At 37.0% G+C, this 16,444-nt stretch overlaps 2 protein-coding genes across 8 annotated transcripts in view; both read right to left on the minus strand.

Annotated features, from left to right (window-relative positions):
• LOC132151902 (Fc receptor-like protein 5) overlaps window positions 1-16,444 on the minus strand; it is a 628,771-nt gene that overhangs the window by 85,174 nt on the left and 527,153 nt on the right. The gene's annotated exons all lie outside the window — the stretch shown is intronic.
• Window positions 1-16,444, minus strand: part of LOC132152027 (cAMP-dependent protein kinase type I-beta regulatory subunit) — a 55,347-nt gene that overhangs the window by 17,733 nt on the left and 21,170 nt on the right. For all 3 annotated transcript variants that reach the window (XM_059560674.1, XM_059560683.1, XM_059560666.1), the window contains exons 5-8: window positions 8,988-9,049; window positions 6,866-6,912; window positions 3,564-3,722; window positions 418-478 (exon numbers count right to left, since the gene is read on the minus strand). In XM_059560674.1, the coding sequence (XP_059416657.1) occupies window positions 418-478; window positions 3,564-3,722; window positions 6,866-6,912; window positions 8,988-9,049 (329 nt within the window). The remainder of the gene's footprint in view (window positions 1-417; window positions 479-3,563; window positions 3,723-6,865; window positions 6,913-8,987; window positions 9,050-16,444) is intronic.

Here is a 16,444-nt window from a genome sequence, read left to right on the forward strand (position 1 = left end):
TTCTTAAAAGAACCATTTTTCTTACTGTGAAGAACATTTTAAATGATCTAAAGAACATTCTCCACTACAAAAAAAACGTTTGTGCAATGAAAGGTTCCATAAATGTTAAAGGTTCTTCAAGGAACCATAGATTCCAATAAAGCCATTTTGGACACATTTTTGGTTCTTGAGTAGCTATGATCAGCTCTTCTGATAAGTGTTTTGAATTTGTGGATATTAAAAGCACTAGCACATGATAGAAGAACCAGAAAAGAAATAGTTCTCAGTGGAAATTAAATAAGCGTCACTTGACTATAAAACTTGTATGTATTTTTAATGGTGTACACCTTTTGAAGACGAAACATCATAGTTCAACAACACAACAGTTTATGCTAGAAAAGGTTTACAAATCAAAATCTCAAATTTCTCTTCACTTACCAAGTATAGACACCTTGCTGAGGAACTCTTCATACATCTTCCTCTTCCTCAATGTGCTTCCCTAAAAAAAACATTGAAGGAGCAGTTAGAGGACACATGGAGAACATCAGGTAACACAATCTCTTGGCCTCTAATCAGTCTCTACAGAACAAGAATAAGAATCACGGTGCTGAACAAAGCCTCAAACACTCTGCTGAAGAAGAACTATAAACATCCAGATTAAAGCAGAGTTAGGGCTTCCTTCTTTCTTTGTTCCTTGTGTTGCCTTTTTCAGCTCTGTCTCACTCTTATACTCAGATTAAACACACAGAAACACATTAAGTGGAGATGGTCTGGTAGTAAAGAAAAATCGCAAATGAGCTTCTTAGTGTCTCGATTGTTTCTTCAAGACAGGGATGAGAGTAAATGAAGCAGAAGTGGAGACTCAAGTCTCTGTGTTCTCAGACTGAAGCATCTCATGTGGGTTCCTCAGATGTTTATTTCTCTTACTGCATGTCAACAATTGAGTCCATTGAATTTTAGGAGAAACATCCGAGTCAGAATGTTCCTCTGGGATGGACTGTAAAACTTTATTCACTAAACCGCCTTCAAATTCAAGAAAACGAAACGTATACGCAAATGTCCAGCCACTGACTGACCGTGAAGCTGTTCTCTCTTACGAGGTCAGTGACCTCTCCACTCCTGGTGTTTGAGAAGAAGAGACAAAAACACCAGAACATCTAAGATGTGATCTACAGCGCACTGGCAAGTGCTGGTCAAGCTTAATGGATTAGTTCACCCACATTTCCCAAATAAACAGTATATGTTTTCTGTAGACAGACTCGCTGGGGATCTCTTTACTAGAGCAATTGAGGAAGACCATGCATAAAAAATGTGAACTAAAACACTTCTGACAGAGAAACATGAGGCACATTCTAGGGCTTATTTATGTGCGTAAATGTCTCCTCAAATAACTGACCATAATAGAGTGTGTTTTCCTTACAAGTTAGTCTTAGAAATTAGTTTTAAATTATTAAGATATATTGAGTATTTTATTACTGGAGAATAAGACACACACAAATTTTTTTTTAATTATCATAAAAAAGAAATAAAAATGTAAAAATATAATTTAAATAAAATGAAAAAGAATAAAAGTTAAAAAAATAAATAGATAAAAATAATAAAAAATAAATATAATATTTAAATAACATGTTTTTAAACAATCGTATTCTCATTGTAATATATCTTCTTTTACATTTAGCATAAATTTAACTTTTCAAGAATTGATTTTTACAATGTGCTGTGAAAAATATATTTAATATATTATAGTTAAATAAATAAATACAGAATTAATTCATTATTTTTACTCATCAAATATTTAATGTACAGTATTATAGAATGATATATATATATATATATATATATATATATATATATATATATATATATATATATATATATATATATAATACATAAATATTATTTTTTACTCATCACTTCAGACTTTCCCTTTCAGACTGTATATTAAAAACATTAAATAAAAATTCTAAAATAAAGTAAAATTCTCATTATTATAATTTATTATTATTATTATTTAAATTATAAAAATTCTCAATAAATGTGAAAATTATATCTTATTAAAGTAATAATTAATTATATATACATATACATACATATATATACACACACACAGTACAGACCAAAAGTTTGGACACACCTTCTCATTCAAAGAGTTTTCTTTATTTCCATGACTATGCAAATTGTAGATTCAGTGAAGGCATCACAACTATGAATTAACACATGTGGAATTATATATGGAATTATATACATAACAAAAAAGTGTGAAACAACTGAAAATATGTCATGTTCTAGGTTCTTCAAAGTAGCCACCTTGTGCTTTGATTACTGCTTTGCACACTCTTGGCATTCTCTTGATGAGCTTCAAGAGGTAGTCACCTGAAATGGTCTTCCAACAGTCTTGAAGGAGTTCCCCGAGAGATGCTTAGCACTTGTTGGCCCTTTTGCCTTCTGTCTGCGGTCCAGCTCACCCCTAAACCATCTCGATTGGGTTCAGGTCCGGTGACTGTGGAGGCCAGGTCATCTGGCGCAGCACCCCATCACTCTCCTTCTTGGTCAAATAGCCCTTGATGCCTTCAGTGTGACTCTACAATTTTCATAGTCATGAAAATAAAGAAAACTCTTTGAATGAGAAGGTGTGTCCAAACTTTTGGTCTGTACTGTATATATACATACATACACACACACATACGGTTTTTATTATTTTTTCACTAATAATTTTAATCAAAAAGCCTTTCAAGATGTTAAATCAAGAAGTAAAATAATAAAAAGGTAAGATTTTCTTTGATTGAATTTAATCAAATATCAGATTTAATAAAGTATCCAACAAATAAAATCAAAAAGCTGAAAGATATTAAAATATACATGTTTTTCTATAATGTCCAGGTATATTTGCACACACGCTATGACACACCATGAAGATTTTATTCTCCATGTGGATGTGGAATATGAATTACTGACTCATCTCTAATTGACTGCAGCCACACACACAATCATTTATTGGTTTAATTAAGAGCAGCTCAGCATGGCAGGAATCTGACAGGCTGTCTCTCCTCTCACAAAACACACTGTGTGTGTTAAGAGACTAAGTCTGGATGAAAAGTGCATGTTTGCATAAGAAAGCGAGGAAGACTCTAAAGAGAAAGAAAAACCAAACGATGGCCTGACAGAAAAATCTAAACTGGTCCCTTGTCAGGCTCTGTGTGTGGAGAACAGTTTCCACGGAGGCTCGAGGGCCATTAGAAATATTCATTTACTCATTCCCACAACACACATACACAAATACACACACACACACACACACACACTACAAACACAAACACTGCTACAGATGGAGCACTCGATGCAGTTTAAGACAGCAAGTATTTAGTTAAAGAATACCAAAGGCTGGAAAGTTTGTTAGTTTGAGTAGGCCAGTAGCACAATGGTCAAGAGTTTCAATCTGGAATGTCAGGACATCTGAGTGAGAGGACAGAGGGAGGGGAGGGAGGGAGGGAGGGCTTGTCATTTAAAGGAACGGTTCACCCAAAAAAGACAAATCTGAGATCACTGATGTCATTTATTGCCCCTGTGTAATGTAATGTTCATACCATGAGGATGCGGCGGTAGCTGTCTCTGTCTATTCCCCACAGTTTCAGGTCAGTCTTGGCTTTCACAGTAGCAGCTCGAGGTGTTCCGTATATCAGGGCCAACTCTCCAAAACTACCCCCCTCTCCAATACTAGTCACCCATTCACCGTTTACATACACCTGCAAAGAGAGAGAGAGAGAGAGAGAGAAATATTATTACAATTAAAAAAAAATGTATCTACTGTATCTGAACACAATGTAAAATGTAATTTATTGCCAAAGTTGAATTTTCAGCATTACTGACGTCTTTAGTGACAGTGTAACGTGATCCACCAATGAGAATAAACCTAGAGGAAATGTGCTGTCATGACAACGCTACAAAATAAATAAATAAATATTCAATCATATTTCTTGACAGATTTCTTATGACATTCACCTATTACAATTTGAATAAGATTATGATAATGAATACCATGAAGTGATGAATTGAACATAAAAAGACACAATTAAAACAAAACACAAAGTGGCAATATTTCCATCTCCAAGGACTGACTGAACTCTTATTTCTTCTTAATGATAGTCAAGGGCATTCAGAGTGAGACAGGTGATCTGATAACACACTCGCTCCTTCTATCTTCTCAACCCTGTTGGACCCTCTAAAGTGTCTTACCAGGAATCAGATAACACCTCAAGACTCTTTCAACTGTTTTGTCTTTCATTTTGGCATAACCGCAAGCTGCTAGTGAAGAGAATATCTCAATGAATCTGTGTTTTCAACAGCCACACACACAGAGAAGCACAGAGGCTGGTTGGGTTTCACCTGTGGACACACAATCCACTTGTCGATTTTATGAGGAGAGATTAAAAAAACCTAACACATGGGGCAGAAATAAACGCTCATCTTCTGTCCGGCCCGGGCCAGGCGTCCTGCCAGACATCTAAGACACATTCCACAGGTATCTCTGCTCTCCAGACCGGCCACTGGAACAGGTTCGGGTCACAGCCTCCTTAGAGCCAGCCAACGTGTCACTTAAGGTGAGAAAGTGTGCTTACTATTCTTGCAATAAGCCTTCTGTCACATATGAGTTTGTATTTTGATCAAACAGTTACCGGTAGCGATTGAGTTCCACAGTATTTTTGTTCCATATGGAAGTCAATGGCTACCAGCAGTTTGGTTAACCACGTTCTCCAAAATATTTTCTTTTGTGCACGTTTTTTGCACGTTTTTTGTTAGGAAACAATAATAAATCAGTTTGGGATGACCTGTTCCATTAAGTCATTTTATTGGAACATCTTCCATAAAAATAATGGCAAAAATTACTTCAAGTGACTAAAAGTGTTTGTTTTCTTCACGAGAGTGTGTGCACGTTAATGAGAGCCAACTTTCCCAATTAGCATGCAGTACTATGTGCTCCAAAGTCACAGCAGATTTATCCTTTCTGCTAATGAGAGACATCACTGTAGCATTGGAGATGCATTCCTGCGCGATAGCATGTGTCTGGGAGCTTTATGGAGCTGTGCGTTCTCACTTACACACATGAGCAGATGGGTTAATGACAATATATTGCATGTATTTGACAGCATTATCATAGTGAATGGTGGCTCTGCTGGTCTCAGTGCTCTGGCTCTGCCTCAAGAGCTCGATACGCCGCAATCTGATGTGGCAGTGACCCAAGCGCTGACTCAACGTGACTTCAGAGCTCGTCCAGAGCAGAGGAGAAATATTAGCACCGATAAATCACACAGCACATACACGAGGAGAACAAACAAGACTGCTAATAACATTAACAAGAACATTGAGATCAGCTCTTTTGAAGTAAAATAAAACTTGATGAATTATGTAGACACACTCTCAAATTTCTAGATAGACCAATGTTCTAGATGGACCAATCAGAAATCGCCAATGTTATGATGTCACGGGCATGAATACATTACCATATGACTATTCACATCTACGCTTGATGTCAGTTAGAATTTTTCACGGAAACTAGTATTTTTATTCAGCAGGAATGTATTAAATTGATCAAAAGTCACAGTCAAGGCTTTCTTATGACTTACTTTCTATTTATCAAAGAATCCGGAAAAAAAAGTGTGTCACAAGCAGCACAACCGTTTTCAACACTGATAATAATAAGAAATGTTTCTTGAGCAGCAAATTCAGTATATTAGACTGATTTCTGAAGGATCATGTGACGCTGAAGACTGGAGTAATGACGCTGAAAATTCAGCTTTAACATCACAGGCATAAATCACATTTTAGATATTAAAATACAAAACAGCTATTTTAAATAATACAAATATTTCACATTATTACTGTTTTTACTGATCAAAAATGCAACCTTGTTCAACACTTCTGTTAAAACATTTAAAAAATCTTGCCAGCTCTACACTCTTGAACAGTAACATATATTCACATTCATTCATGTACTGTTCACTGTCCAGGAACTTGGCTTGTGGTTGTTAGTTGTTTAACATGTAAAGTAATAATTTATATACATGTAATCTTAAAGTTACAGTAGCATAAACAGTCTGTTAGAAGAGTCACAGAGAGCGTGGAAAATGGTCATAAAGACTAAACTATGACCATTAACAGTTCAGGAAGCCATGACTGCCATTATTAATGGACTCTGGGGAAAAAAATAAAATGCTAGAAAAGAGTGGAAAAGGACACTTTAAACTAAACAATCCTAGTTACTACAGAAACAAAAAAAGGGGGGTGAAAAATGCTACAGATTCCCAGGATGATAAAGACAACTCCTGAGAGAAAGAAGGAAATGCATTTACAAAGAATTTTTTTTTTTAAGCTTCTTATCTTCTCTTTAAAACAAAACTTGGGAAGTGGATTCTCTGTGGAGATTACGAAATCATTTCTCTTGAACTTTATCCATGTCATCTTTTGGGGAGGTAAAAACAATGACAGCAAGTGTTCCACTTCTTTAGTGTTAAAAAAGGTCACTGGGTAAGATTTGTATCATATTGGACATACATATATATATATATATATATATATATATATATATTTACAGTAACAATGAGATTTTTTTCACAGTAGTAAGAAGAATAATGTGGGGCTTAATTTTCATGAAAAAAGTTTAATGGTTCTAAAAAAAAAAAATGTACATTTTTCGCAGAAAACACACAGGTAATACATAACCTAAAGGTTTCATGAGACTCACCCTATCACACTTGCTATACTGATAAATATATTGCATTTGTAGACATGTTTCTTTGCTTTCCCAGGTCTAAATGAAGTTGGATTCATGACTTTATGGTGATAAGTTGTGCATTTGACTGTAGAAACAGGTATGAAATACTGAACTCACGTCAACTTCTCCTTGATCGATCACATAAAAGTTGTCTCCTTCATCACCTGAGAAAGAAACCAGAGAAAACTGTGAGTTTATTCCAATCAACCAACTTCAGGAAAAACACTACCGATAAACAGCACTCTTTCCTTCTTCCTTTTCCTTGTTTTTCTGCTCAGCTGCGAAAATCGACATGAAACTACATACTACATACACTACCATTCAGAAATCTGCTGCTCGAGAAACATTTCTTATTATCATCATTGTTCAAAACAGTTGTACTGATCAAAAGCTTTTTTCAGGGTTCCTTGATTAATAGAAAGTACCAGTATTTATTTAAAATATAATTTTTTAGTAACAACGTAAAAGTCTCTGGTGAATTGAATGCATCCATGCTGAATAAAAATATTCATTTCTTTACTTAAAAAAATTAAACTGACCCCAAACTTTTGAGCAAATCACTATAAAGTATTTGCTTAAAGTTAATTGGTCAATCTTTTAAGCGTTAATCTTTTAATAACGTCATCTCGTTCCCAGATTGCATCCTTTTTCGACTCCCCGTTTCCCAAGAACACACACACAGTGGTGCGCACCGAAGATAAAAGATGGCACACCACTTTAAAAGCGTCTGCACCTCCCAGAGCGGTATCTTCTAAACCATTCCCAGGCTTCTTCATCTACACCCCATTCGAGAGTTTTTAATGGATGCCTGGATGTGCCAGAAGCCACGGGCCCAAATCAACATTTCCAAGTTAAAGGCCGTTACATAAAGCATTTCTGTAGGTTCAGGGGCTCTTTGATGTCTGAGTGTGTGTTGAAACTGGTGTTTGGGATCCTGGTAGCGAGCGTGTGTGTGTTTGCGCATGCCAAAGAGTTAAAAGAGCCCGTGATTCGTGCGCTGCCGAGTTCACGCGGGTTCACGGGGCTAATTAACACCAAACACACTAAGCGCTCGTAAATCACACCAGCAATTCATCTTAACACACTCACCAATCGCTAGTAGCTTCCACGCCATCTCTCTCTCTCTCTTTCAACCCGTTCGGCTCATTTTTCTTAGTATTGTCCCTGTCTTCCTGTCTTTTATCACCTCTGCTCTGAAGTTTCTGTTTTTTGGCTAACAGATCCTTGAGTCGCAGAGTGCAGTCAAATATTTGACGAGAACAAAAAACGCACATACTAAACTTTGCACATTCCTAGATCTTGTTTTACGGGTAATCTGCCCATGTTAGATATATGCATAGAAACTCTGCTTCTAGAATCGCATTGCACAGAGAGTGTGTAAGACGTGCACGGAGTTCACCGTTCTCTATCGCTTATGAACTCCACATGAAACCAAAAAGAGCTCATTGTTTGACTGTGTGAAAAAAAAACCCTCATCACCCACCGTTCCTTCTTACATAACTAAAACAATCTGCAATGCATTTGTGAACTTAATATCAGTACTTGGTTTTGACGTTATGATTGCTCAACATGAAGGTGTCATCATTCAGCCTAGTCTTATGTGACTGTTGGCATACTGTAGGCCTGAATGTGGAGAGAAAAGGATGAGAGCACTGGTCTCTGAAGAGTTTGAATGAGAAATGTATGGGTTTATAATAGACATCACATTGCAGATGACTGCAAATACAGTTTTCCAGAGACACATTTCTTCTGGAGAAACTTCAGAAGGTTTCAGCTAACGTCTCCATATGCTTTGAGGTATTTCAATCTTTCTACTTCAAAATAGCACATTTAGCTCAATGTATTACTTGCAATTTTTTTGTAATTATTTGTGAAATTGACCAGCAATTTCAGTTTAGAGATCTTTCTTTGGTTTGCATTCTTGTGTTTGCTAAATCTTGGATATCCTTCCATCATGAGATGTCTGTGGATCATCTTCAATGGCCAAAAAAAAGTTATAAAATCACATTTTTTGTAATACCAAAAATGCTAATTTCCTTTCACGATCAGAATTAGGTTAGGGTTAGTCTGTAGCTTGGTAAACTAAACTAAACTTAACTATAATTGATAAAATTCTAAAAATAAAATAAAATATTCACTAGTTGAACAAACTGTTTGTGAGATTTCCTGACTAATATTGTGGTGCAAACGTGCTGTATGTACTGTATGATATAAAACGACTGGTTTTTCCATACTGTACCTTGCTGGATTACTGTCTCCCCAGCGATGTGTGTGACCGGGAACATGGCATCAAATATGTCACTAGACGAAAAAAAAAAAGATATATTAGATCAATCTCATTTAATCACTGGAAACACAAAAACACAAATACAGAAATTAGTTCAGAAAACAAAATTCTGATCAAATGCGAGATGACCATGTCGGCTTCTACACACATTTTCACATATCCACAGAAACACACACGTTTAACATACAAAAGACAACAAACTAATAATAAACTGCTCATGCTCAGCTCTTTACGAGACACACACCCTTAAACAAGAAACAAAACCGCACAGCCGTGCCTCTGTGAAAGCAGAGTGTCGTAAGTGTTACAAGTTTATGACCCTGATAATGCACTTCCATTCTTTGTGTTTCAGGAGCCACTGTTGTGTCAGTCACTACACATGACCCCTGACTCCATCCCACAATACACCTCTCCGGTTACTGCTGCCGGTTGTAGGCAGTGTTTATGCACTGCTGCTGTCAGTGCTTCAGTAGTGGTAATTATGTTATCTTTGTATTTAGCTATCGTACGTTACGTATTACGTTTTTTAATTTACTATTTATATTTTAATTTATTTTGGCTTTATTTTAAATAGCAAATAAATAAATACAATTCTAATTTTGGTTTAATTTTAGTTTTAGACACTGCAAGTCACACACAAACGTTTATTAATTAATAAAAGTATATGGTGAGCTTAGCAGACACTGGCAATAATGCAACTAAGCCTAGCAAAACATGTAGAAACAGCGAAAGTTGTGACAATGAGTTCCTTTGAGTTCATACGCATGAATATAAGAGTAATCGCATGCATTCTACTTCAGAGGAAGCTTTAATGCAATGATTAGAGGCATTGAAGCTCATATTCCAGTCTTGAGAGCAAATAATGGAGCATCTGGTAGGTGGTCTTCAGTCACAGGCACTTGGTTTTAGAAGTTTACTGAGTGTAAAGGATGTTTATTTAAAACGTTCCATCACGAGAGCTCTCATCAGCTGTCTGGCTGCGGGGATTCCCCGGCACTCGAACCCATTCACAGCCACGCACTGCCTGGCTCCCTGGAGAACTGAACCACAGCTATTACAGCAAGGTGAAGTGGTTAAAACAGAGCTGTGAGTAGCCATTAAAAGAACCAGGATGGTTAAACTCAAAGTGTGATGTCAGGGTATGATGTCAGACAGAGGAAAGATCAGAGGGAGAAGTCTTGAGGTAAAAGGAGGAGAAGGTGGCTGGTGATGAGCGACGGCGAGAGCGGTCTTACATTTGAGAAAGGAGTGGGTGGGAAGTGCTTGAGAAGGACTGAAAGCTCTCGTAGCTCAACTAGTGGTGCAAGAGATGACATGGTTAGAGGTTTACTTCCTTAAAACGGCTCAAAAGTTTGGGTTAGGAAAGATTATTTGAAAGAAACTGATATTTTTATTCAGCAACAATTCAACCAAACTGTTGAACAGAGTAGTTAATACATCCAATATCTGGACATCTATGTTTAAAGGGCTCATATGATGTTGCTAAAAATAACAATATTTTGTGTAATGCACTGTGTTTATGCGGTTTAATGTAAAAAAGAAAAAAACATTATTTTCCATATAATGTACATTTTTGTTTCTCCTCTATATCCCGCCTTTCTGAAACGCACAGATTTTTACAAAGCTCATCGGTCTGAAGAGCGAGGTGTGCTCTGATTGGCCAGCTATCCAGTGCATTGTGATTGACCGAATGCCTCAATCATGAAGCGGAAATGTTACGCCCCTCACCATACTGTGATGCCGTCTCCCAGCAGCACAAGACTCACTCAGTCCAGCTGCTCTGCTTGTGCACATCCCAACACTGGTTCTGTTTTAGCAGTTCAATCAATGTACTGTTTGGAGCAACTGAATAACTCGGGATATTGGTTTATTTCGCGTCAGAGGGAGTGTCAGGCACGTTTAAAAAACCAGATAACTTACGTAACTAGTGGATTAGTGCGTAGTGGAGACACAAACGGTTTCAAATGATTCAGTTCGATTTGGTGAACTGGTTCGACCGGTTCACTAAGAAGATCCGGTTAAACAGAAAAATTTGTTCGTGATCCGGACATCACTAGAGGAGACAAAACCAATAAAACCAATTACAAACGAGGCATTTGTTGCATCAAGTGGGGACATAATTACTGATTATAATGACTTATACTGTCTTTTTTAGGCGTTCGTTTGCTTATCGCGCTGCGTAAACATAAAACCATGTCTGCATTTGTGATCGGAGAAACAACAATGCAAAATCTTCCCACATCGCAACGTAGAGAGTGTTAGAACGAGCTGTTTTAGGAGAGCGTGGTTGACTCTTAACTTTTATAAAGAATATCTTTTTGGATTTGAAACTTTAGTGTTTGCAACTTACAGATCTTTTATATGCACCAAGAGCTTGTAACACTCCAAAGAGAAAGGAAAAAATGAAATTGCATCATATGATCCCTTTAAACAGAGAGATGGAATAATTGTAGTTCAAGTGGGAGATTGATGTAAACAGATATCGAATACAAGACATGTTGTGTGAAAGTAAACAGATAGGAAAAGAAAAAATGAAAATGGTCAAAAAAAAAATCAGATCTATGCATTAAACCTGAGAGTCCAAATGCTGTCTTAAAGACAGCGAGCAAATATTTACAAACCAATTCTTGGTAGAAAATAGGAGAAAAATTTATAAAATTTTACCTGCTTCTTCATTTTTATTCTTTCCAAGAATTGCACACACATTATTGTAGGATATCATACACAATAACCATTGTATTTCAGATGCTGGATATTTCAACCAGCAAAAACACCAACACTGACCATCTTCACCGGATATACAGTACCAGCGCCAAAGCAGCACTAACCGGCATAAACCAGTCTTGACCAACATAAGCTGGTCTTTTGAGCAGGAGAAGGAATTAAAAACTGAGGAGGTGGATAGCAATATGAGAAGGAACAGGGGTTTCGTCTGAACCTGTCCATGAATGAGTGGGAGGTGGAAAAGTTGGTGGGTTTGAGTAAGAGTGAGAAAATATAAGCATTAAAACACATGGAGAGATTTAGAGAGAGGCTGCAGGGGGGCAGATTTGGGGTGGATACACAGAAGAAGGTGAGATGTGTCAGTGTGGATGATGAAGTCACTATGAAGGATGAGTAGAGCACAGCCTTCTGGGAATAGAATGAGTAAAGTATTCACAGTTCATATCCAAAAACCACAAACTGAAAGAGTGAGTGACGTTCACTGTGGTCAATGAATCAGCAGCTGATCAACTGCTGGGTGTGAGAGAAAATAGTGTGATAATGTACTGCCATGCTGTATATGTCAGGATTTATAACATAATATAATGCTATTTCTTCATCAAAGATGCATTACATTGATGAAAAGTAACTGTAAAATGCATTTACAATGTTACGAAGGGAATCCGTTTCAAATAAACAAAGTTCTTTAGATTTTTCTATTCAAACATTTCTGAAAGTATCATCGTTTACACAAAAATATTAAGCAGCACAACTGTTTTTAACATTGATAAACACTAAAGCAAATCAGGATATCAGAATGATTTCTGAAGGATCATGTGACACTGAAGACTGGAGTAATAATGCCGAAAATACAGCTTTACAATACGGGAATAAATGACATTTTAACATATATTCAAATAAAAAAAACTGTTGTAAAAATATTTCACAATGTTGTATAAAAATCTGTTCCTGTTTGCACCTTATTCTGCCCAATGATCATAACTGGCTACCAATCCCAGCTTGTAGTGTTTTCATGCAATTCAGGGACATTCATACTTTGTTAAAGATACAAAGCAGAACATCAGATAAAGGAAGATATAAGATGACACTGAGCGTCTGCACAGTGGTCTGTAAATGACTGTTTTAGTGTGCGTACGTGTGACCGCAAAATCTAACGAGGCTCCTAAATCATCACCTCTTCTCTTCTTCTTTAATTGAACGTCACTCTTTCAAAGGGAAAGTGTTAAAAGCACCAACATTAGGTCTCCTTTATTTGTCCGCACAAGCCTGAGCCTGCCTTCCCCTCGCAAACGTCAAGGAAAAACAGCTGAATGCAAGAGAACAAACTCTGTAGCCTTCAGACAGTAAAAGCCAGCTGAGGTAAAGCATGTATCAAACCAAGTCATACAGGTTAGAAACAAAGTCAAGATGAGTAAAAAAAGACAAAACATCCATTTTTGGTGAGCTCTCTCTTTAACTCTCGAATGGCGTAACTCTCTTTCACTTAAACATCAGTGAAGTCACATCAGAGAGTAATGTCTGGTTTAAAGCGTTTGACTGTGACACATCTGTGTGTTTGTTTCATCTGCGAGTGGAAGCTGCAAAATGCTGTGTGTTAAACAGATGACAGACTCACACACCTGTGTGCTTTTATGAGATCAGTCCTGAGACACGCTATCTGCAAAACACAGTCTCTCGATAAGGCCAGATGTTTACAAATGGGTCTCTGTGTTCACATACCAGTCCATAATCCATAAAAACACTTCCTCCAATGAAAAAAAATCATCCATCCCCTGTTGCCCTCTCAGATCAGATCAGAGTTTTCTCTTGTAAACAGTGTTTGATCTGTGCGTATTTCTCTCCTGATTCAGACAAGATTACTTTTTTTTTTTACTGGAGAAAGCTAAATTATGGATATAGGAACGTTATTCACTGTAGAGGATAAAATGGTGAGCATAGTGATGTAATGCGAAAATTATCTGTTCAGATAAAAGAAACAAACTCATCTGTAAACCTGGACATTTTCAGCATACTCTACATGGCATACTCTCATGCACAAAATGCCAAAGCTCCCTCTAAGTGTGCAAACTGTTTACAAAGTGCTGACCTTGTTTCACAAGCGATGGCATCTGTAACAGAGAGGAAGGGACAAAGTCAGACTGATAAAGCCTCATTAACAACTTCACTGGGGATAATCAGTGGTTTCACTGTATCGGTATCACTGTAGGGTGGAAAAAAGCACACCCACTAACATAAACTATATATAAACGCGCACGCACACACACATGCTGCTCTTATCACTCATGAGCAGCAGATGTTTATCCACACTGCACAGGGTTGCTATGAGGCAGGGAAAACCCAGGTTTAATTGGCCACGAGCTACGTGTATTTATGTGTAACACTGCAGCTGTTTTGGACACACTTCTTCCTTTGGGATCCATCTGTCTGTCTGGGCTCAGAGTATGCAGTCTGTCTGTCTAGTCTATACGTCTGTCTGTCTTCAGTGATGGATGGATTAATTTACAGTGACACCAACACTGAAATCAGGCCAAAGAAGTGAATCTCAAAGGAGATTTCATGCCAGACTGTCAAAACCGCCACATAATTGTCATTTAATCAAGTGGAATGAATTAATATTTAAGACACAGTACAACCTTCACACTGAGGTAGCTCCAGTGAATTCACATCCTGTACGAAACACACCACTCAGACGATACAAAAAAACACCTCACACGTCGAGGAAAAGCAGCTGAAGGAGACAGTGCACTTTAAGCCAGGAAAAAGAAAGAATGCAGGAATGTTTGGGAGGGAGGAAAGACAGCAGAACAACAGGAGGAAACCAGAGGAGAACAGAGACTGACTGAGACAGAGGGAAGGAGAAAGAATGGTCATAATTGTCAGTTTAACACAGCTGAATCCACTTCACCATACAAAGAAAAAATCATCATGATACAATTGAGATTAAAGGGGAGAGCAAATGTCTTTATTCTCTTGACTCTTCATCTCCTAAAGAAAAACGCAATAAATCTGTCTCCACTAGTCTTTCAGAAGAGATCCTAACAATGCAAATCTGCAATCCAATGCCTGAGATCTCAATATGAACGCAAATGTTTCTCACCGAATTCTTCAAACACAAAATGATCTGAGCTGCACGTTAATTTTATATCTACATCTTTCAAAGGGGACAGTAAGATTAGCTATTTAAAGAAATCAATACATTTGGCAAGGATGCATGACATTGTTCAAAAGTGACAATAAAGGCATTTATAAATAATGCTACAAAAGATTTTATATTTCTAATAAATGCTGCTCTAAAGAATGCAGAAAATGGGTTTTCATAAAAATGACATGAAGCAGCACAATTGTTTTCAACACTGATAATAATAATACATGTTTCTTGAGCAGCAAATCAGCATATTAGAATGATTTCTGAAAGATCATGTGACCCTGAAGACTGGAGTAATGATGCTGAAAATTCAGCTTTGACCTCAGGAAAAGAATTATATCTTAATATATATTCAAATAGAAAACACCTAAAGAAAACAATATTTTAATACTTTCAAAACATCTTAAGGACCCCGAACTGTTAAGCGATACTCTCACTGTAGTGTGTGACAGCATTTGATAGATTTAAGCCTATTTTATTACTTCTTAGGAATTTGAAAAGTCTAATTTGAGACAATGTTGATCCACGGTGAAAGCCCACATTAATTCTCCAGAGCTATGAAAGATCAACATCTGAGCAATGTGATTTCCTTGCAGTTCAGTATGATATTGCAAAATGGAGAACTTAGATCAATAGTGTCTGCGTATCTGTACATATCTGGCACACATGATCAAGTTAAAAAGTTACAGATTATGACTGCCAAAAAAAAATCAAATCAGAGGAAATCCAGAAAATAAATGTCTCTTCCCACATTTCTTATCAATTATGTCTTTGATACAGCAGATTTACAGTAGTGATTTTGAAGTATACTTTTTGTTTCAGTAGAACACATTTCTACTTTTTGGGGTTTGAACCGACAGCATCTGGACTACCAGAATGTCCAGGTTTAACCCCAAAATACAGACAATACTTATTTTTTATCCATCATTCTTTGTCTGTTTGTTTTTTGTTTATTTATTTTTTAATTTTATTAAATTTGTTGATTGATAAAAAATATCACATTCAGAAGATGATTACTGTATTACACTTACACCACATAACCATAACGAACATTTTAGTGCTTTAATGGTGTGTTCACACCAAACGCGAAAAGAGCGTCTGGCGCGAATGATTTCAATGTTAAGTCAATGCAAAGGATTTACGCGCGTCTGGAGGTCTTGCGGCGCGAATGAGGAGTTTAGCGCGGCGCGGAAGACTCGAATTCACCTCATTCCCATGTCTAGTTTGTGCAAATGACGCGAATTGAGCGTCTGTCGCGTTAACCAATCAGGAGCCTGCTCAGTAGTCACTCATTCAACATAGAGGAATGACTGATGTTGTCAGTGAGCAGTCAACCGGAGCTTTATCACACAAGTATCACACACAAGTTCATATTTCAGGAATAAAAAGGACCTCGCTTGGAAGAGTGTGTTGTAAATACACATTTAACTTTTGAGTCACGTACACGTTTATCGACCCGCGGCCTTCCCGCTGTTTTTTTACAACTATTTTCCCCCTAATATAGCCTACAACTACTTTTCGCTAACAAGATAATGCGTTT

This window comes from Carassius carassius, chromosome 1 (assembly GCF_963082965.1).
Source record: "Carassius carassius chromosome 1, fCarCar2.1, whole genome shotgun sequence".
Classification (NCBI taxonomy): domain Eukaryota; kingdom Metazoa; phylum Chordata; class Actinopteri; order Cypriniformes; family Cyprinidae; genus Carassius; species Carassius carassius.